The sequence below is a fragment of the Moschus berezovskii genome, chromosome 17 (assembly GCF_049115385.1).
Source record: "Moschus berezovskii isolate FMDL1 chromosome 17, NW_MosBer_1.0, whole genome shotgun sequence".
Classification (NCBI taxonomy): domain Eukaryota; kingdom Metazoa; phylum Chordata; class Mammalia; order Artiodactyla; family Moschidae; genus Moschus; species Moschus berezovskii.
The window spans coordinates 70,773,072-70,795,601 of record NC_142476.1 but is presented as its reverse complement, the minus strand read 5'-3'; the positions used below and the strand labels follow the sequence as shown (position 1 = coordinate 70,795,601).

At 45.2% G+C, this 22,530-nt stretch overlaps 1 protein-coding gene across 3 annotated transcripts in view; it reads left to right on the top strand.

Moving 5' to 3' along the window:
• The first annotated feature begins 453 nt into the window (after positions 1 to 453).
• The window catches only part of TGFB2 (transforming growth factor beta 2), a 94,935-nt gene continuing 72,858 nt past the window's right edge, over positions 454 to 22,530 (top strand). Inside the window, exons 1-2 of one of the 3 annotated variants that reach the window (XM_055419885.2) lie at positions 454 to 1,143; positions 17,752 to 17,835. In XM_055419885.2, coding sequence (XP_055275860.1) covers positions 798 to 1,143; positions 17,752 to 17,835 — 430 coding nt within the window. In that variant the 5' untranslated portion in view covers positions 454 to 797. The remainder of the gene's footprint in view (positions 1,144 to 17,751; positions 17,836 to 22,530) is intronic. The other 2 variants (XM_055419883.2, XM_055419884.2) reach the window with 2 other exon arrangements.

Genomic DNA, 22,530 nt, shown 5'->3' with positions numbered 1-22,530 from the left:
CTCCCTGCGCGGCCTCCGCGGCCCGCGCCGGACCCGGCCGAGTCCCGGGCGCCGAGCGAAGCTCTCCCGCCTCCCCGCCGCGGGCCGGGCTCGCCCCCAGCGCGCGCACCCGGGCGCGCGCGCGCCCACACTCACACCACACACACTCACACGCACACTCACACGCACACTCACACACGTGTGCGCTCCTCCGCTCCGGAGCTGCTGCCGCTCCTGCTCTCAGCGCCGCAGTGGAAGGCAGGGCCGCGCCGCGCCGCTCCTTCTTGAAATATATAAATTGGAGCCGGCCGGCCTCGGCCGCCCCCCTGACAGCGCGGCCCGCGCCCCTCCCGCCGGCGCGCCCGCTGCCAGCCCCGGGACCTTTTCATCTCTTCCCTTTTGGCCGGAGGAGCCGAGTTCAGATTCGCCACTCCGCACCCGAAACTGACACACTGAACTCCGTTTCCTCCTGCTAAATTTATTTCTGCCTAATAGCCACTCGTCTCTTTTTTCCGCCCCCCCTCCCCTCCATCTCGTCGCTCCAAGAAAACTTTTGCCGACTCCCTCAAGTGCAGGTTCCCCCTGCCCGTCGTGTATTAATATTTCCACTTGGGGAACGACGTTGCCTTTTCTTTTGAAAGGAATTCAAGCAAGATACCTTTTTCTCTCGGACATTGACTCTCGATTGTTTGCAAAAGTTTCGCTGTAAAAAAAAAAAAAAATCTACCTGATCTGTACTTTGAGAGTTGCTAGGGTTTTTTTTTTTTTTTACTTTTTGCTTTAAAGAAAAAAAAATTTTTTTTCCCACCTTTAAAAAAATGCACTACTGTGTGCTGAGCGCGTTTCTGCTCCTGCATCTGGTCACGGTCGCGCTCAGCCTGTCTACCTGCAGCACGCTCGACATGGACCAGTTCATGCGCAAGAGGATCGAGGCGATCCGCGGGCAGATCCTGAGCAAGCTGAAGCTCACCAGCCCACCAGAAGACTACCCCGAACCCGAGGAGGTCCCCCCGGAGGTGATCTCCATCTACAACAGCACCAGGGACTTGCTCCAGGAGAAGGCGAGCCGGAGGGCGGCCGCCTGCGAGCGCGAGCGGAGCGACGAGGAATACTACGCCAAGGAGGTTTACAAAATAGACATGCCGTCCTTCTTACCCTCGGAAAGTAAGTACCGCTCCTCGCTTCCATTCCCCGGGGCTTAGCGCTGCCCGAGGCTTCCAGAACCGCAGCCACTCCAGGGATCGCCCTGCCCTCTGGGGTCCCAGGCTCGCTGCTTCCCCTTCTCCGGTCCTCCGTCCCACCCACCTCCTTGCCAGTGGTGTGCTTGAGAACATTAGGCTTTAAAACGTGGACTTGCGACTTTATTTTCTCCATTTCTCTCCCCCCCACCCCCAACGCCCCAGTCCTTTATAAGGCGTTATTCTCTCTCTTTTTTCCTCTTCCCTGGAATTCTCTGCTCGGCCACCGGCTAGGAGTCAGCCCTTCTCTGTCAAACTCCAGGCGCTCCCTGGGGCCGAGTTAAACCGGGAAACCTCGGTGGGTTTGTTTTCTTTGCTCCGATTGGCCTGGAGCCCGCCGAACTGGGGCACGAAGGGTTAAAAAAAAAAAAAGTGGCTCAAAACGAGCCTCACCGGAAGGCGCCCCATTCCGTGCCGACCTATCAGCTGATTCCGCAAGCCTTCCCTATTGTCTCTAACTCCCCGAAAAATGTCAGCATCGCCAAGACGAAACCCGATCTGGCGAGCCCTCCAAAAACCTACCTCCAACCCCTGAATTCGTGAATCTCTGACCTCGACGGGGTGTTTACATCCCCCCGCCCCCGCCAAGGCGAGATCTTGTAACCACGTCCCCTTTTGATTTCACCTGGAATGGTAGAGAGGACAGCTTCGTTTCTGACTACGTTTAAAAGAGTTTTTCCTTCATGTTTTTTTTTTTTTTCTTTTTCCAGAATCCTCTCAAACCTGCCTTCTTAAAATCGCCGGTGTAGCAAATCCTTTTTCTTAGGCGTTTATCGTTTATCTTTCTCATTCTGGAGCCCGGTGTTCCCTGCCCTTTCATAAGCTTTCTGCAGTCACTTCGTTGCATCCCTGAATCTCAGCATAGAAGACAGCCGATTTTTTTTTTTTTTTTAAACTGGCTTCTTGAGGGCAGTGTCCTCAAAACCAGCTGGCATACAGTAGCCATGGAAGTGAAATGATTTATTGTTGGAGTTCCTTGGGGGGAAGGGAAGAGGGCAGTTAGCTTAGAATGATTTCCAAGTTCTTAAAATAAAAAAAGGAAAAGCAAAGAAGAAGCATATATTGATACCTGAGAGGGTTAAATACCAGGAAGAAGAAAAAGAAAGAAAGAAAGAAAAAGCTCCAACTTTTGCGTATTCCAAATCCCAAGTCGTACACTTTTCATTGGTTGCCCATTTCTCTCCGCCCCTTTTCATGCCCTATATACTGTCTGGCTGGCTTCACAAAGTCTCTGTGTCTTGCCTACAGAGATAATATGGCCATCTTGGTAATTTTATCCTAGAGGTTCTAATTGCAGGGTGGTGCTTTTCTTTTTGAATATTTATATTTAGTTTGACAAGTCGTAGTTCCGGGACTTGCCATGTCTTGTATCTGATGGTCTCAGAATATCGGCTGACGTATACAACCCCAGTCTTCCTGGAGACCTCTGTTTTGCTGCAGGAGCATGTCTTGTTTAAGAGCAGAGCTGAGATAGGAGATCCTGGCAAGGGGGTCGATTTTATTTTTGTAATTATGGCACCATTCACCACAGTGGTGATAATATACAGTCCATCTTGGTGATGTGGGGTTGGGTGAGGTGGGTAAGGGGGCAGGGCGGGGGTAAGAGGGGGTGGGAGGAAGGAAAGCTTTCTACCTGGGGTGGAGCCCTGGAGATATTAGGAAAGAAAATTCATTGTAATTTAGTCCAAAATCATTGAGACCCATCAGGGAGTTGAGTCAGTTTGCTTTCTCTAGCACGTGCGAGGTTCTACTGGAATTTGGGCAGGCAGGCAGTTATGTTATGTAGAATCAGAACAAGCCAACCCTTCAGTGTTTACCTGCAACAGCTTTAATGAACTGCTGGTATTTTCATAACACAGAGGAGGTCTGATCTCTTCCTGAGATAGGTGTGGAGAGAGCAAGTTACCCAAGAGGGTGTTCATTCTTTCAAACCCTCTTCAATCTCAAGAACTGAGATGATCCCACTCGGGATCATAATCATCAACAAACTGGGAAAATTCTCAGATTATTAGGATTTCAGAAGTTGGCATTAAAGGTGTGTGTGTGGATTCCCTTCTGTTTCCACTCCCAGCTACCAAAGAAATTGAAAACCTCTGATCAGCAAAGGATAAAATATACACTATCAGTTTTCCTACAAAGAATGTAGGCTTCTTAAAGCTTGAAAGGAAGTTTAGGAGCAGAAAGTCTTATTAATAGCAGATTTGATACTACTGTGCTAGGACTGTGGATAATTTTATAGAAAGTAGGTTAACTGATTTTCCAGCACTTTCTAGTTATACTGGAATATAGAGAACTTTTCCAAAAAAAAAAAAAAAAAAAGGGAGAAAAGAAAAAAAAATCACCATATTTTTTAAAGGGCAAATTGAAAGGACAGCATTGGCTTATATACCAAGTCTCCCTCTTTAGGACTGTTCCGCTTAACTTTTAACTCGGTCCTCTCTGAAGCTGTTGTGGGGAGGGAGTGTGCCTGTCATTTCTCAAAGGGAATCTGAGGAGGGTCACGAGCCCCAGGGATGGAGGCATGGGAAAGATCACTGGTTCATTTTTTACCACCAACTTATTAGCGTTCAGGGAGTGACTTCAACTCAAATATTACAAATATGCTCTAATTATACTCAATGAGCTATATATCATTACAGATTCTTGATAGTCCTTTGCAGGACATTTTATACAGTTCAGACGAATATTTTTAGCAAGGCAGAGTTTTAAAAGTAAAAATATAAGAGATATTGTATATGCCTTGAAGCATATTTTGTCTTAAATATTATCCTTGGACCAGTGTACTATATAAATACAGTAAATATGAATAGAACTGGCCAGGTGCCAATCTCCTAGGATGAATTTTAGTCAAGAAGGTATTTATGGGTTATAAATAATACTGTGTCAACATTTGAAGAAGGGGTCTGATTAGTTTTGAATTTAGTCGTATTGATCTTTTCACAGTTTAAGGCTCAAAGTGGAGTTATACTATGGTTTACCCACACTTTACCCAGTGGGAATTAGCAGACTTCTCATCCTTTGACAATCCACTGGAACCTCAAGGCACATCTATTCCAAAGACACTGTACTAGGCTTTAGAAATTTAGAAAGAGTAATTTCACTTAATGGAGTAAGAATCCAAATGATTAACAATTGAAATATGTAGACACTTGGACAGTCAAAAAAGGAAAAAGGACGAGACAAAAATTTTTTTTTCTTTCTTTCTCCTCTCTTTCCCATGTAACAAATTTTAGGCAGGTGCTGTGGTTCTTATTGTGGTGATGTTACCGCTCTTGCTATTCCCACCCTCAGGGAATGTTTGGCAATGTCTGGAGACATTTTTGGATGTGATGACTGGGGATGGAGAGGCCAGGGATTGCTGTTAACCACTCTAGAATGCACAGGACAGGTCCTCTTCCCACTCCCAACCCCCTTACATCAAAAATTATGAAATTCCCATGTGGAGAAGCCCAGTAACCCTGGGATTTATTTGGGATTGCTAAATTTTGCAGTAGCACCACCTCCAAAGTAATAACCTAAAAACAAAACATCTTTAGGATCAAAAGGACATTAACATGGAATAGACAGATAATCAGTAAGTTTTCTTAAGTAAGTTGGACTATGAATTTCACTCTTTTGTATGATATATAGTATATTATGATGGTCTTAAAGGGCTTCAATGAGAGGCATCAAAACTTCCCATTCATTTAGCCTAAGCAGTAGTGTCACCCCACCCCTCTGTAACTTCAGTCAGCAGCAGTATGATGTTAGAGAAAAAAAAAAAGTGTGGGATTATCTTGGATTTTCCTTGCAAGGAAAATAAGCAGCTCATGTTCAGGAAGAGTGGAATCTCCAAGCTACGCAATGGAAGAAAGTAAATAATCATGTTGGTTTATTCTGTCCTATTGAATTAGATAAACTAAACTGTATAGCAGGAGACATCATGATAAGGTTTCTTTTGTAACTGACTCACATAAATGCTAAACATTTAGTACCAGGCAATCTCGTTTTCTATTTCCTCTGTAAATTGCCAAGCGAAATCATGGAACATAGAATGGACACAGTAGTAGCACTATGGTTTGGGGCAGGGGTGCAACATAACATTCTGTTCATGGGTATATCTTTTCTGTGTATATATTGCTGGTGGTGGTGGTTTAGTCACTAAGTAGTGTCCGACTCTTGCGACCCCATGGGCTGTAGCCCGCCAGGCTCCTCTGTCCATGAGATTTTCCAGGCAAGAATACAGCAGTGGGTTACCATTTCCTTCTCCAATACACTGCTGGACTGTCAACCAATTGCCCAATGAAGGAAAATATTAGCAATTGCTAGAATATAGTAATATTTTTGCTTGATAGTCAGGGATTATTTTTCTTTTACTTTTATTGAACTATAGTTGATTTATAATATTGTGTTAGTTTCAGGTGTACAGCCAAGTGATAGGGATTTCATTTTTGAAGATTCTCTGTGTGTGGATGTTTGAGAAAGAGAGACACAGAGATCAAAGACAGACTTGAACTTCTTTCCTGCTGCTAAGTCGCTTCAGTTGTGTCCGACTCTGTGCGACCCTATAGATGGCAGCCCATCAGGCTCCCCCGTCCCTGGGATTCTCCAAGCAAGAACACTGGAGTGGGTTGCCATTTCCTTCTCCAATGCATGAAAGTGAAAAGTGAAAGTGAAGTCGCTCAGTCGTGTCCGACTCCTAGGGACCCCATGGACTGCATCCTACCAGGTTCATCTGTTCATGGGATTTGCCAGGCAAGAGTACTGGAGTGGGTTGCCATTGCCTTCTCCGAACTTCTTTCCTAGACTTCCCCAATGACTGAGTTATTAATACACAGCAGACCAAGTTTTAATTCTCCCACTTATATTGAATTGCATCATTGCTTGTACTAACTCTAGTGCCTAATTGTGGTCACATTTAACTTAGGCCACGTTCTTCTCTTCCAGGGTTTCCTCTTTTCTTTCACTTTTCAAAGTCTGGGAAAAACCCTCAAAGAAATATACTGGTTATAACTGAAGCAGTTGGGCCGTCTTTGTTGCCAAGGGAGGCCGCTCTCCTCTTAGGAGGAGTCCCTACCAACCGGATGGAGGCTGGGCTTTGTCAAGCTGGAGGAGTAGGTGGGGACCCGCTGACCTGGCAGAGGCTCCGGGAGCCGGCTGTGTCTCCACAGCGACCCCTGGGGTCTACTCAAGGTACTGCACTTTTTGAACGCAGTCTTCTCCCTAGTGAAAAGTTGATGTAACCCAGGCACAGCCTCTTTCATATAAAAAGATATGAAAGAATGACAGATCCCGTTTCCTAGAGGAAACTGAGATGTGAAAAAAGGGCTAATGACTCACTGTTGATCCCATATCAAATCTGGGTTAGAATAGAGGAAGTCACCGACTGCTAGGTCTTTGCCCAGAGATTACAACACAATTCAGGCTGCATTTTTAGAAGGTTCGGGAAGAAGAGTGGAGGAGACTGCCCCTGAGGGAGACGTGCAAGCCGACCATCAAGGTGGGACTCTGGGGGGTCCTTCTCCCTCCCTGGTCCCACCCACCCCTTTACAAGTTCAGTATTAAGGGGTGAGTGTGTGTGTGTGCGCACGGAGAAGGCAATGGCAAGCCACTCCAGTACTCTTGCCTAGAAAATCCCATGGATGGAGGAGCCTGGTAGGCTGCAGTCCATGGGGTCGCTAGTGGTCGGACACGACTGAGCGACTTCACTTTCTCTTTTCACTTTCACACATTGGAGAAGGAAATGGCAACCCACTCTAGTGTTCTTGCCTGGAGAATCCCAGGGACGGGGGAGCCTGGTGGGCTTCCATCTATGGGGTCACACAGAGTCGGACACGACTGAAGTGACTTAGTAGTAGTAGTAGTGTGTGTGTGCGTGCACACGCTCAGTCGTGTCTGACCCTTTACAGCCCCATGGACTTTAGCCCTCCAGGTTCTTCTACCCGTAGGGTTTCCCAGGCAAGAATACTGGAGTGGGTTGCCATTTCCTTCTCCAGGGGAATCTTCCTGACCCAGGAATCGAACCTTCATCTCATATGTCTCCTGCATTGGCAGGGGATCTTGGCCACTAGCGCCCCCTGGAAAGCCCAGTATTAAGGTGAGCAGGGCAGGGAAAAGCTCTGGAAGCAGCTTTTCCTCAGCCTTCCTCATGGAGCACTTCCGGTCCTGCGTCTCCTCATGGAGCACTTCTGGTCCTGCTCAGCCTTCCTCATGGAGCGCTTCCGGTCCTGCTCAGCCTTCCTCATGGAGCACTTCCGGTCCTGTGTCTCCTCATGGAGCACTTCCGGTCTTGCTCAGCCTTCCTCCTGCAGCACCTCTGCTCCTGAGGGGCCTTGGAGACAGGGTATGGGTTTCCCAAATGTACTCATTCTCTGCCCGTGCTGAACAACTTGATGAAACGTGCCTCTGGCCGAGATAAACAGAAGTTTCCACTGTCATTTTGAAACCGTATGGTGTGCTTTGTCTTTTAAAATTCTTTAAACAAGGATAGTTGTTAACCTAGGAATTCAGTGTCTTACAGGTAGTCTCACTTTAATCACATGCTAGGGACTCTTTGATGGGTTTGTTTAGACTGCAAAGCTTGCTTCCATCCTGTGAGAGAAATTCGAGTCACGCTGCAACCACAAGTCGGTTTCGGTGGTTGTCACTAGTTTTGTTTCTTTTCTAACTTCCGGTAGGTTAGAACGGCTCTGTGCTGTGACCACCACCTTACTGCCAGATGGGCTTGGTGGCCTCAATTCTTCATAAACGCTCCCCGTTGACCTCTTCCCCACAGGCTGTAGATTGCCTCCCTGTTCTCTCTTGTGGAATACCTGTGTGTAGCGTGGGGAACATCACTGATCCATGCTTCTGTTTCTTCACTTGTAAAGATGAAGAAGATGCTGGCTTCCTAGGGTTGCAGAGGACTGACCATGACCTGTGTAAAGAAGCCCCAAACCCTGCCTCTGGCACTTAGTGGACCTTCCTTGCAGGGTACCTATTAATCACTGATTCCCAAATGCCATTGATTTTAAGGTGCACCCTTATTTTAATGTGCCCTGAAGAAAGAAACATCACTGACAATTGACTATAACATGCCACTGGTTATGAGATATTAAAAAGATGTTTTAGAGGTATTCTGATGTGATTAAAAGTAATGCTCTGGGGACCACTCCCACCAGCCCAGGATGTCTCAGGACCTCCATCTCATTCATTTCTTTGTAACTGTCCCTCAGAGGATCTGTTTCCATGGCTCACTCAGATTGGTCCTTAGGTGATTTTTGCCCCCTAAGAGGGTGGGAACAGAGACTGGCAGGGCTGGTAATCTAGCAGGCCCATCACTGTTTAATCCTAATATAGGAAGGCCTTGAGAATTTTGGCTTTGTAGATAAGATCTCAGATATCTTAGATAACCTCCAAGACCTTTCAGGGTCTGGTCCCTCCTCCTTGCTCAACATCCCGCCCCCAACTAAATCCTCCCATGAAAACTACACTCCAGCCAGATCACTCTCTTTGCCTTTACCCAAAAGGGCCATTTATTTTCCTTCCGTCAGGCCTTTGTTTATGTTGTTTCTTCCACTTAGAGAGCCATCTTCTAACACCTTTAAGGATCCTTCGAGGTTTAGCGAGTGCCATCTCCTTATGAAACCTTCTTTGATGTTCCTCGTCATATTTAATTAGCTCTTCCTCTGCACTCTCACAGTACTGACACTCGTCTCTATCTCAGCCTCTTCTCTTTTGCTGTAGGTAAAATCTAGCTGTGTCCTGACCTGTCTGCTTCATCAGTTGGTGACCTACCTCAGAACAAGAACCCACTTGGAGTTAGCTATGTTCTTACAGCTTATTGTTTTTGCTCAATCAATGCTTAATAAATGAATGAGGGTTTCCCTTTAGAGAATAAGTCTAAGTCACCAGGAGAAAGATCTATGAGTTGAAAGCATTAAGACCAGGAGATGTGGAGAGATGGAAATCTCACCTCCGTTATCAGGGAAACCATGCCTGATGGATCTTGTTCCTATGCTAAAGGCAATACAAGGCCTTTCAGAACCACCCAGTTCCTGTTTCCAGTTTTGCAGATAAGAATGAAAATGATGTGATGATGATGAAAGCTAATCCTCAGCGGGTGCACACTATGTGCCAAGCATAGTTTTAAATATTTCACGTGTGCACTTATTTCATTCTCACAAGTAACTCGTATAGTCCATATGAGTATTTTCCCTGTAACATCTGTGGACATGGCTATAACCATTTCTATCAGCCATGTCTTATTGAAATTCAGGCTTTTAGGTATAAGTAATAGAAGCCCTAAATAGAGACCAGGAAATGGAGAGCATGACTTTTCCTGTCCTCTTGAAAAGTGACATAAAACATCCCTGAAAGGGTGGTGACTTTCCTCTCCTGGCAGGTATTCTATTCCTAGAAGCTCTGCATTCTTTCCCTCCGGAAGGCACTATATTTTTGAATCCTTTTCTACAACCCTGGGTCTTTTTTCATGTCTTTAACACATTCTGCTTTTATCTCTGCAGGTAGTTGATACAAATATTGTGATCTCTCAAGTCTTCTGGTCTTCATCTTGAACTGCCATCATTTCTTTGCAAAACTTTTCTAAATTTGATTGATAGGAGATTCATCTTGTCTCTTGAAAATTGATTGGGTCAGGCAGGATGGTGTTGTCTAATGAGCACAGGCTTGAGAGCCAGACAGATCCAATAAGTAAAAGAAAGAGAATAAGTAAAAGAGAATTGCACCAGAACAATCTCAGAGGCGGAAAGGGAAAAGGGAGCTTCAAAGACAAGCAGTCCTACTCCAGGCCGATAGAAGTTGTTAAAACGTGGTCTTATCTGGGTGAGCCACCTGGCTGTCTCAGTGCAAGTTATTCAAACTGCCTCATGGCCATTTCAGTTGCTTCCTTCTGAGGGGTTTCCCAGGTTGCGCTAGTGGTAAAGAATCTGCCTGCCAGTGCAGGAGACATTGACTCGGGTTTGATCCCTGGGTCGGGAAGATCCCCTGGAGGAGGAAATGGCAATCTATTCCAGTATTCTTGCCTGAAGAATTCCATGGACAGAGGAGGCTGGCAGCCTACAGTCCATGGGGGCGCAAAGAGTCTGATACAACTGAAGCGACTTCACACACACTGCTGAATTCAGATCTTGGCTCTGCCATCCGTAGCTTGGTGGCTGGGCTACAGCCCCGGCACTTGTTGATCTCAGTTTGTTCACTTGTCATGATGAAGATGAGCCCTGCCCCTAGGGTCATGGAGGATGGGTGATGATGTGCAGAGAAATTCCCAGTGTAGCTACTTCTGGCACTTAATAGGCTCACTTTGCAAGCAGTTATTATACATTGACTCTCAAACACTGCTGATATCACAGCACACCATAATTTCATATGGATCCCTGGGTCGAGAAGGTCCCCTGGAGTAGGAAATGGCAACCCACTCCAATATTCTTGGGAATCCCATGGACAGAGGAGGTTGGCAGGCTACAGTCCTTGGGGTTGCAGAGTCGGACACGCCTGAAGCGACAGTCCGTAATTTCATATGCCACTTAGAGCTCTCATTGCCAATTAATTAACTGTAACATGCCATTGTTTCCAAGAGAGCATTGGGATTTTAGAGATATTAAAATATGAAAAATGCCTAGTATCAGGGAAGTCACATTCATGTTTGTGGATTGGAAGAGTAGTCCTAGAAACACATTGAAAATAAAATTAAGAGGGGCATGATATCTGCCCTCAGGAAATGTTTGTATTTAGTAAACTTTCAGAGCCTCTGACTGGTAATAGCCACCTCTGGCACCAGAAACAGATCTACATCCTGGATTCCTCCCAGCTGGAGTGTCTTGCTAGGCATGCTCAGTGCATTAATATCTGGTTTTATTTATTTATTTATTTTTTGACATCTCAGGGTGTTGCTAGTTGTTTCAAAGGGCCTGTGAATTTCTAGGGAAATTTTTTTGGAAATGATTTTAATTGATCTCTCTGAATATGCATATAAGTTACATAAAACTCGCCTCTTTATCTTTCTGGGCCCTAAAGGCTGAAATCCAACAAAGGTTGAGGTGCGGATAGGGGAGGATGTTGTTTATGAACATGCTGAGAGGGCCTCTGGGCAGCTTGTCTCTGGGCCATGCTTGGCCCCTTCTCCCAGGTCCCTTGTCTCATCACCTCCCCTGGTGAGAGGCTCTGTTGAGAAGGTAGTCAGGATGTTTGGACCTCATCTCACTTTCATGACCAGGAACCAGCCACCGCAGTTTCTTCAACTGCCAGGCAATTTATTTATTTATTAGTTATTATTTTCTAACATTTTTAAAGACTTTTTAAAAAAATGCAGACCATTTTTAAAGGTTTTATTGAATTGGTTACGGTATTACTTCTTCTTTTTTAAGTTCTGGATTTTTGGCCACGAGACATGTGAGATCTTAGCTCTCTGACCAGGGACCCAACCCACAACCCCTGCATTAGAAGGTGAAGTCTTAACCACCGGACTGCTGGGGAAGTCCCAGGCAATTCATTTAGCAACAGACTTCAGCAGCTAAATGTCATTACAGGGTAGAAATCTCCCAGAGGAGGATGGGTGGGAAGAAGGGGAGAGGATGGTGAGAAGTTACTGCAAAGGGTTTGAGGAGGAAATGAAAACTGAGGAGGTGTTGTCTGAGAGGACAGGCCACACTCGGGCAGGAGCAGCTGTCAATAGAGTAAGATGCTTTCTGAGTGACGCAGCATCCTGGCTTTCCTGGAGCAACCGAGTAAAACCACTTCATTGGTGTGAAAGGACACTGCTGTCCAAAGGGAATCAAGTTTACTGGGCTTCAGGTCTGTTAGGGGGCTTCCCTGGTGACTCAGTGGTAAAGAATCTGCCTACAATGCAGGAGACCCTGGGTTGGGAAGATCCCTGGGTTGGGAAGGTCCCCTGGAGGAGGGCATGCAACCCACTCCAGTATTCTTGCTTGGAGAATTTCATGTACAGAGGAGCCTGGTGGGCTACAGTCCATGGGGTCACACAGAGGTGGACACAATTGAAGCAACGAAGCAGCAGCAGGGCCTGTTAGAAGGAGGGGAATGCCTTCTGCTGCCCACAAAGCTCTTCTCTGTGGACCAACCCCATCCCTTCCTTCTCAGAAATGAGCCCTTGAATTTGGTTCTGCCTGATAAGCCAGAAATGTGGGGCTTAGATGTCCCCTTTAATCACAACAACTTGAGGAACTTAAAGCAAATGGAAAATGCTTTCTGGATGTTGCAAAGCCCAGACCTTCTGAAAATAGTTCGGATGCATTTCCAGCCTCCTCAGGCAGCTGTTTGCTCTCACACTGGCATGTGGCACGCATCTCTGTCCACAGAGAAAGTGTGGCTCTTCCTTCAGGCCTTCCTTGCGGCCTCCACGTGGGTCATTAGGAAGCAGGATGTTCCTGAGGAAGAGACATGGTGTTTCAGAAAGGAGGGTCACGAGGTAACCATGAGCCCAAGTAACACTCAGGCTGCTTTTCTGGAGATGTTAGTTTCAGGAAGCACTGTAGCATCTTTCCAGTCTCAAGGAGGAAAAAGAAAAATGTTGTGACTTTGACCTTGGCTCGGTTCATTTGGCTTTCCCTATCTAACCCACACCACCCTGACAGATTCCACATCTGTCTTGACAAGCGTGTTCACAAATAACTGCTCATTCATAACTTCAGGCTGTTGTCACGGCCCTTGTTTGTTACTCCAGCATGTGAATGAGAAGGCAGAGTTTGGTTTTAAGAGAGACACTGATCTCAGAGGAAGAACTGTCTAAACAAGGAGACAGTAGTTTTTCATGCATTTTAAGGTCACTAAAATATATTATTGCACACAAATGGGAATTTTCTAAGAACTATAACCTAAGTTTTGGAGTCATTTCAGCATTGGGAATTCAATACTTCTTAGACCAAATTCAACTAAGGTTATTCTCTCTAGATCATATGTAGCAGTAACTTTATTATTTCTTCCATTGGTGGGGGGGTGGGTTCTTCTTATAGGATTATTTATTTCCCTGTCTGGGATCCCCAGGTGGCTCAGTGGTAAAAATATCTGCCTGCCAGTGCAGAAAACCTAAGTTCAATCCCTGGGTTGGTTGATCCCTGGAGAAGAAAATGGCAACCCACTCCAGTGTTCTTGCCTGGATAATCCCATAGACAGAGGAGTCTTACAGGTTACAGACAATGGAGTTGCAGAGTCAGACACGACTTAGTGACTGAGCACACAGCACATTTCCCTATCCATTGACTTCATCTCGTTTTCACTTCTGTTTTGACAACTTAGTGACTATGCCATTGAAGTGATTCTTTTCTTATAATAAAATCCTATCATTAAGTTGCTAGCTGAGAAAGGCCAAAAAAAGAAAGAAAAATAGGTGGGTGACTTAACTCTGATTTGACTTTAGAAGGAGGGAAAAAAATGAAAATCACAGACTGAGGACATGTCTTTACAGAAGATGGATGATTTGGTAAAGGAATTGCCTGCTTGGAAGTCTGTCAGGGCTTTCTGGAAGAAGGCTTTCCACATCCAAGCTTGCATCTTAGCATCTGGCTCTGGAAGTTAAGGAGAGAGAAACAGAGCTTTTACCCAGAAATAGCTGGGCAGAACCAAAGGAGAATGATGGCTATCACCTAAGGTTCTCAGGCGGCCGTTCCCACTCAAGCTTTAGGTTGTTAAGTGTGTTAGTGGAGTTTGCTGTTCATATGTGTGAACTTAGTCCTGAATGGCCACTATTTCACCTATTGTGCTTTTCACCTCCATGGAATGAGGTGGCAGCTGCTGGTTTGTCTTGGAGCAAGATACATTTCAGAAGAATTCTGCTGTCAGAAAGCATCACCGTCAACAATGAAACTATGTGTATAGGGTCAGGTCTAGTTTCATTAATTCTTTGGCAGTTGTACCCGGATTCTAGAAAGAGGGTCTTGAGCCAAACTGACCCCGAGTCATTAGATGCTGGGGATCAGCAGTTTGTAAGAAACCTTTGCCGGGAATCCTCTGAGAGGAGTAGAAACTGCCTGTCATCTCGTGCTGGGAGAGAGAACGGTGCCCACTTCTGGAACGGTTATCATCATGAGAGAGATGTCTGTGTGGAGGATGTTTGTGTGGAGGCTGGGGAGGGGTTGAGGCAGGGACTAATTTGATGTGGAGTTTACTGCAGCGTTTTTGCTGCTCCTGCTAAGTCACTCAGATGTGTCTGACTCTTTGTGACCCTATGGAGCCCGCCAGGCTCCTCTGCCCATGGGATTCTCCAGGCAAGAATTCCAGATTGGGTTGCCATGCCCTCCTCTAGGGGATCTTCTTGACCCAGTGATGGAACCTGAGTCTCTTGCATCGGCAGGCGGGTTCTTAATCACTAGCACCACTTGGGAAGCCCATTTTCAGTGACATTTAATTCTGCTTGAGATGTCATTGCAGCAAGAATGTCTTTCTCTCTGGCTAAGAGATACTTTCACGCTACATAAAAAGACTAATTACCCAGAACAGACAACCCTTAAGAGAGGATCGTTTCTCTGTGATCCACCTGATTGGGTTGTTTTGAGGACAAATGAGCTTTTTGTAAAAGGCGTTTCTAACCTCTAGGTCACAAAGGCTATACTAGTGTTTCTTGAATTCTACCAAGCAGAAGGATTGCCTGGAGTGCTGGGTGTGGATTCCCAGAACTTTGTCTCCTACCCTCCATCCAAATTATTATTCAATAGTTTTATTTTTTGTTTTTTTCCTTGGCCATGTCTTGTGGCTTGAGGGATTTTAGTTCACCACCCCGGATCTAACCGGGATCCTCAGCAGTGAGGGCGCATTGTTCTAACCACTGGACCACCAGGGAGTTACCAAGATGATTATCTTTTAATTTCAAGGTGAGATTCAAGTAGGTAGCTCAGAAGCACACTCTGGAAACCACGTGTGTTTAGGTTTGATTGCTTTATTTCTTAGTTGTGTCATCACAGGCAAAAAGGAGTCCTAGCACTTTTATAGTTAGCTTCATTGTCTTTTAGTAATTTTGTAAATTACTTACACAAAATTTTAATTCCAGGACTGTTTCTATCTTCTGACTTACTGGAGCCATGTTCCCCCATTATCCATGAGTATACCCAGGGACTTCTAAAAATGATTGTATCTCTAAGACTATTCATGTCTCAGATTTTCCCTAGGGTTTCACATTTTAAAAAGCATTTCACATGGACCCCAAACCTTATTAGTAGAAAAAGTTTACCTGTATTATAGTGTGACTTCAAACACATAGATCTTGAAAATTTATTTAAAAAAAAAAACCTGACAGTTACTTTCTTTGGCGTAAATCACCCTTATTTGCATCACTTTTATCTCCATCTGATTTGTGGTCTTAACTTCTGAGGCTCTGGATCAGCACCAGAGCACCCTGTTCTTCATGGGGGTGGTTTAGTCGCTCAGTCGTGTCCGACTCTTTGCAACCCCATGGTCTGTAGCCCGCCAGGCTCCTCTGTCCATGTGGTTTTTTCAGGCAAGAATACTGGAGTGGGTTGCCATTTCCTTTTCCAGGGGGATCTTCCCAACCCAGGAATCGAACCCATGACTCTTGCATTGCAGGCAGATTCTTTAACAACTGAGCCACCAGTGAAGCTCACCCTGTTCTTTGGCCCTGCTTAAAAACAAAACAGAATAAACAAAACAAAAAGGGGAGGGGAGGAAAGAAAGGATTTTAATGCTGTAGCTTGATAGCAAAGCGAGAGTAAACCAAAGGTGCATACTTGAGGACTGCTTGTTGGAAATGACAGATGATGACAGTTAGCTTGCCCTGTTCTCTCACAGAGTTCCTTTGACCCGGGTGATCAGGGGTGAATTCAGGGATCTGGATTCCATTAACAGAATCAGTATCCCTCTGCAGCACCACACAGCCACTGGCCTGAAGAAGGTGCTATTTCCCAGGAAAAGGAGTGAAATCCCCCCAGAAATGCACAGGGCCCTCATGTGAAGAGAACGTGCTGCTGACCCAGCCACGCTCTGCATGCCCTGCCTGTCTCTGGTTCTGTTCCTTGAGATTTTTATCGCAGAGAGCTTTCAGCATCACTTTTTAGAGGTCAGATCTGAATGAGAAGACATCGTGTGCCTTGCTGATCTTGTGACACAGTTTATACCCCGTCTGTAGCCTCCTATCTTTGCTGACGGGTGATGGGAGGGAATTTTCTCTCAGGGAGGCTGTAGAGAGGGCTCTGAAAATAAACACCGTGGTTGCTTGTGGGTGAGAACGTGTGTGAGCAGATGTCAGCTGGTAGCAGCGTATGGTGGCGACGTGAGAGCACCATGTTACCGAAGCCTGGGTGTTGGGCCTTCGTCTTCCAGGCCATCCAGGCCGGGCACCTCCCACATCTCAATTAAAGAGGGCTTTGATTGGAAGGTGTAATCCCCACAAGTGTGAAAATGTGTCCCTGGGATCTCCTTAGGGGGCTGAATGTTGGAGGTGGTAAGTTATAGGGCACGGAAAAAAGTTTTCCTTATCTGCTTTAGAATTGAGAGAGAAACATAAAAATATGCCAAAAAAAAAAAAAAAAAAGATGGGCGGGGGAAGTCCACAAGACCTGTATGTTTTGTCCAAAGAAATATTCAAGTCAGGTATGAATAGTAGTCACGCTACTTTTAGAAGACATGCCCTAGGTGAATGGAAGGTGCATGGATTTTAAATTGGTATAAGGAGCTGGTAAGGAAGTCTGTTCATGCAGACCTGGAAGGCCATCGGGGATTCACCTATCAAATAAGTTAGATAACTGGTATTATTATATCCCCGAGCACCTTTTATTTGTTAGTTTCTTTTAAATATCTCATTTCAATCTTTCATAAACCCTCAGGAATAGCATGATGTCAGTTTCATTTTATAGCAACAGAGGCTTAGGTACATCAAGGCATTTGTTCAAAGATTCCAGGAGACTGATGACAGAGCAGGGGTGTCCATCCACATCATCTCATGCAAAAATCTGACATTTAGTATGCATACAAGATCTTTAAAGAAAGCAGAGTTCAGAATTTCAGGATATCAAAAAGTATCATGGAAGATGAGTGTAATCCATTCCAAGGAGGCCTAGGTTTTTAAATTGTCACTAAGCAGCCCTAAACCAGTATATACTTGAATTTTTGATCCCTGATGTAGGAGTTTTCATGTGTAAGTAAGAAATGGTAACAGGTGGTTTTAAGAAAACTGAAAATGAGGCCAACCAAATGAAAATCAGAGTTTTACTCTTAAGAGGGAGTCTGTCTTTTGTTCAAAAGGTCAGGGCCTTTCCTATTCATCTTTAATATAAGTGAAGTTATTCATGTGACTGTTTCAGTATATAAATTGTACATTGTTATTTTAACACTAGAATGTGTTAAGGGGAACGCGAAATTCAGGAGCCTGATTGCTGGTTAAGACATGCCAAAAGATCTGGGGTGAGAATCCACAATCCCCCAGACTTGTTTACCCTGTAGTCCCCTGGCCCTGAAAAGCGGGGCCCTTCTGTTTCTGGGGGAATGATAAATACATGCATTGAGTCCCTCTTCTGCGTTGAATCTTTGTATAGCTCTGTATAGGCATCTCCTCAGTAAAATAGCTAATGACTGTGCTTTTTAAAACTCCTAGCTGTCTGCCCAGTTGTTACAACACCCTCTGGCTCAGTGGGCAGCTTGTGCTCCAGACAGTCCCAGGTTTTCTGTGGGTACCTTGGTGAGTACACTCGTCTGCTTTATATACCTCATTTGACGTAGTGATAGCTGGTCCATCTTTAGTGTTTGTCTCCTGGGTGGGAGGGGACTTGTCAGAGGCAAAAGAGAATTCTGAAGTGCAGCCTTGTAGCTGGACAGTCACACAGGTGCCCCCAATCTTGTAGTCAGAGTGTCTATCAGAAAAACTCATGAATGCTTTGAAGTGCTCTGATGACTTGATTCTAACACGGGGAAGGATGGATTGTGGGTCTGTGAGATGTGTGATCCAGGGCTTCCCAAGTGACTTGATAGATTGATCTCTTGACTCCCTGGGAGGATGCTCTGTGGGGGGGGCGGATTGTAGGGCCAGAATGTCAAGGGTTCCTTTTTTTGGTCTCTTATTTGAACCTGTGTTCTTATTTCTGACACACAGTCATGGCTCAATGAATGTTTCTGGTACTGACCTGAAAAGGAAGAAGATTTTTCTCTCCTTTGAAGTTCTAGAGGGAGGACAGTGGGAAATGTATGCTGATCATTGTGGCCTTCATACGGTCATTAATGGGTTGTTTGTAGCCTTCGTATGGGTTGCATGAGAGAATGGGGTGATCATGGTCAAGGCTTCAGTTGGCTGAACCTGAGAGCTTGCCCCTACGTCCTGACCCTCAGGACAAGTGAAGGTCCCTCAGAGCCTAACCCTGTGTGATAGACTGTGGGGTGGGGGGTCACCAAAGCTGGAGGGCTCACCCCTTTCTGATTTGGAACATTAATAAATCGGCCAGCTTTTATTGAGTGCCATCTTTTATCATCTGCTGAGCCATGAGACCACAGCAAAGAACAGGTCTTAGGTGATCATGACACTCAAACACTCTGGCCCAGGTGGTGCCCTGATCCATGCTCAGGAAGGGAAGAAATGGACTTACTGTCCTGGCATTGGTTCCCTCTACACTTTTGAGGCCCTGAGGAAGCATGAATTATATGGATTCTAAATTCAAGTGGAGATCCCAAATAAGGACAGGAGAAATGTTTTTATCTCCCCAGTAGATGTCTGCACTCCCTGGGTTATCCCGCTGTGCACTTTACCTCTCCTAACCTTGAAAATGTTAGTCACTCAGTCATGCCCGATTCTTTGTGACCCCATGAACTACAGCCCATCAGGCTCCTCTGTCCGTGGGATTTTCCAGGCAAGAATACTGGAGTGGGTTGCCACTTCCTTCTCCAGAGGATCTTCCCAACCCAGGGGTCGAACTTGGGTCTTCTACACTGCAGACAGATTCTTTGCCAACTGAACTACTAACCTTGCTGCTTAGGAATCAAGGAATCAAGAAATGAAATAGTCTATTTACAGTGACCTAAGCTGGGCTTTCCTCAAAAACAAAACTGATTCCATTGAGAATATATATTTATTTGAGTACAGAAAACCTCAGAATGGCTAGAAGCTGCCATGTGAATAAAAAGAGTGAATGGCTTCATCCATGCTTTTTAAGTTCCCATTTGTAAGGCAGATTGTATTCGGTTTTCCATCTCTAAATTTGTATTTTATTGTACTGTCTAAACCAAGGAGTTAATTGTCTGATTTTTGTTTGTTTGTTTCGCCAGCTTGTTGGAAAAGACAAGGGAAGGGATGAGAGAAGGAAAACATGTGTTGAATTCCAGTCCCCCCACCCCACCCCCATGTCCCGGGTACTGAAGGCATGTCATCCTTATTCTCTCCATGTTGGTTGGTTGGCGAGGGTGGAATGAAATCCCCATTTTTCAGGGAACTCTGGCTTGGAGAGGTGACTACCTTGTCCTTGGTCATCAAACTAGCAAAGGAAGTAGAGGCAAATTCTGAATTCAGGTCTGGTCCTCATGCCCTCCACCACACCATAGAGACCTCAAACTTCTTTTTTTTTTTTGCTTTTCTTTTGTTTTCATTGGGAATCCCATCCCATTAGTTTTTATAATTCTATTATAAATTCTCTTACCTACCACTTTGGATTAATTTCCTTTTCATCTTTTCCTCATAGTAAACAAGTGGAGAGGTCTACCCTTCCACTTGGCCTTGGACACTCCTTCTCACTTGGGGTTATTTTCGGTCATTTAATGGCTGCAAGCTTCCCCCTTTCTTTGATGGAACAACATTGGAAACCCACCCAGCCCCTCCTGAGTCTGGGAAAATCAGGAGTGTCTCAGAGGGTGTGGTTGGGGAAAGAGATCCCTGTTCAGTGGGAGGCCCTCCTGCCCCACCCAGCTTCCCGCCTGGGAGTCAAGCCTGCAGACCCTTCCAGACCTTCCATGCAAGACTGTTGAGCAGTGGGGCTCTGCATTTTTTTTTTTTTTGGTCTCTGTTCTTAGAAATAGTAATTGAGTAAAAATGTAAGTGAGCCGATGCCAGGGGGCAGGCGTCCAGGGTCAGGGTGAATTTCTCCATGCTGACTGTGATTCTGAACACTCGTTAAGTGGAGGCTGGCTGATGCCAAGCGGCTCGAGGGTCATCCCTGTCACCTTGTGTGAACCGCCTTTCCATTCCAAGGAGATGTTGGGAGTGGCTGCAGGGAGTCGGGGGGGGGGGTGTGGGGGGCCCCGTGGTGCCTCTGGCTTTCCTCCCTCCCTCTCTAACCTGGGTGTAGTTATCACCACGTGTCCTGACACCCATGCTTGGACTGGCAGCACTGATGCCTCCTCAGTTTTACATCAGATCCCTGGAGGAAGACATAATCCTTGCTCCTCGTAGCCTGTGTAGCTACATCATTTTTCCCCGCTTTAAGTTCACTCTCCTCCAAAATGTAGGTTGAGATGAGTTTGGCCTGCCTGAAGGTTTTTCTTCTAAGACAGACAAGTCCAGGAGATAAGCAGTCCAGATGGTCTCTCCAGGAAGGAATGGGTTAAGAGTCATGAAGGCAAATCCAACTTTGTTTGTTCTTTAAGTATTTACTGAGCATGATGCCTTTCGTTAGCTTAGTTCAGATTTAAAGATGGGCTTCTCAGAGAGTGGCATGCATTTTTTTTGTATGTTCCAAAGGGTCATCAAAAGCAGATTCATGGACCTGTCTTGAGTCAGAGTCCCTGGGGCGGTTGGAACCCAAGGAGTCTGTACCTTTAAAAGGCAGTGCAGGTGCACCAGTCCCCCCTAACCTGATGCAGTGAAGGCTCTTATTCTGCTGGTCTGTTTACTCCAGGTCCTTCAGCCTGAAGGATTCAGATCTAGCAGGGCCTCTGTTTGATCAGCTGGTCCCGCGAGTGTGAGACCCCGAATCCATAGCATGATCACGTTTTCACCCTGTGCTCTCCGTGTCCCCAAATGCATACAACGATCGCGTTAGGTCCGTGGTTAATCACGCTGATCACACATCATCCCTGCTTACCACTCACCACAGAGGGGCTGTGAATGTGCAGGCAGATGACCACATGGCGGCGGGTGGACACCTCGTTGGGAGGTTATGCACGCGAGTGAATGCCTCCCTGTGAGGCTGGATTGGGCAGCGCAGTTTCAAAACAAATGTATAATGTGCAAGTGATGTACAATTTATAATGCCGTAGCCAATGTATAATGTTTAATTTGCTGAGGTAGTGTTTGGTCAAAGCACCGCTGACCTCTTCATGGCCTGAAATGTGTTCTGAGACATTCCACGGGGTAAGGATCTCACCAACAATGGAATGTAAACTCTACTCACTCAGCCCAACTCATTTCCAAGTGACTGAAGTTTTCTCTTTCCAAATAGTGTTTTGGTTTTTTTTTTTTTTCAACCAGAGGTATTCGAGCAGGTGAAAATCTGACCCAGATATTAAACAGAAAAAGTTAATAATAAATGACTTGGTATTTTCTTTGTGCAACTTAGATCTCCTGTTATTTTGATGTTGTTTTAGAACCATCCAGTATTTTGAATCCAACCACACAATATGGCTATTCTATAACTACTGTAGTATTTTTGATGATCAAGATAGAGAAATAGCCAGTTCTTCTACATGCTGTGTATCACTAAACAAAAAAAAAAAAGCATTTTTTTTTTTTTTTAAATAAACATGCCCAGGAATTGTCTTTGTGCCCCAAGTGATTTCTCTGTTATTTCTACCAGTGTGAGAGCTAGGTTGTTTGCTGTGTGGTGAAGAGTCAATATAACAGTGAGCTAACACCAGAGGAAGAGGCACTAACTACAGTGGTTACTTTATAGCTGCCCTAGGATTATACTGCTCAGGCTTAATAACCACTGGAAAACAGGAAGTTTAAAGTCTTAATATTATAAGAACTCTCATCACTTTTCAGATTTAACAATGGGAATAAGTGTTTTTCTATTGAAGCAGGAAAAGAATGCCTAGTCGTATTCATTCTACTTCCCAGCAAGCCTTCCATTAAAAAGGTCTCTATGCACAGTACAAATATAGATCTAGTTGTAAAGTAGACGTCTAATGCATGTGAAGATCATAGGAAGACGAAGGTAAACGCGAGACATTCTTAATGATAGTCATTCACTTCACAGTTTTCATTGTCTCAATGTACTAGGCATCCATCTAGGCACTAGCAATGCCATCAGTTAATAAAACAGAAAACTTTGCCCTTAGGGAGCTTCACATTTTGGAGAAAGAAGATAGACAATTACTTAAAAAGATGAGAATGGTAGAATATGATCAATGTGACGGGACAGAAAATCAGAGCAACGTTGGGGAGACGGCAGGTGAGTTGCAATTTGATCAGAAGTATCCTAGGAGATGAGATTAGAGAGACAATGACAGATGGGTC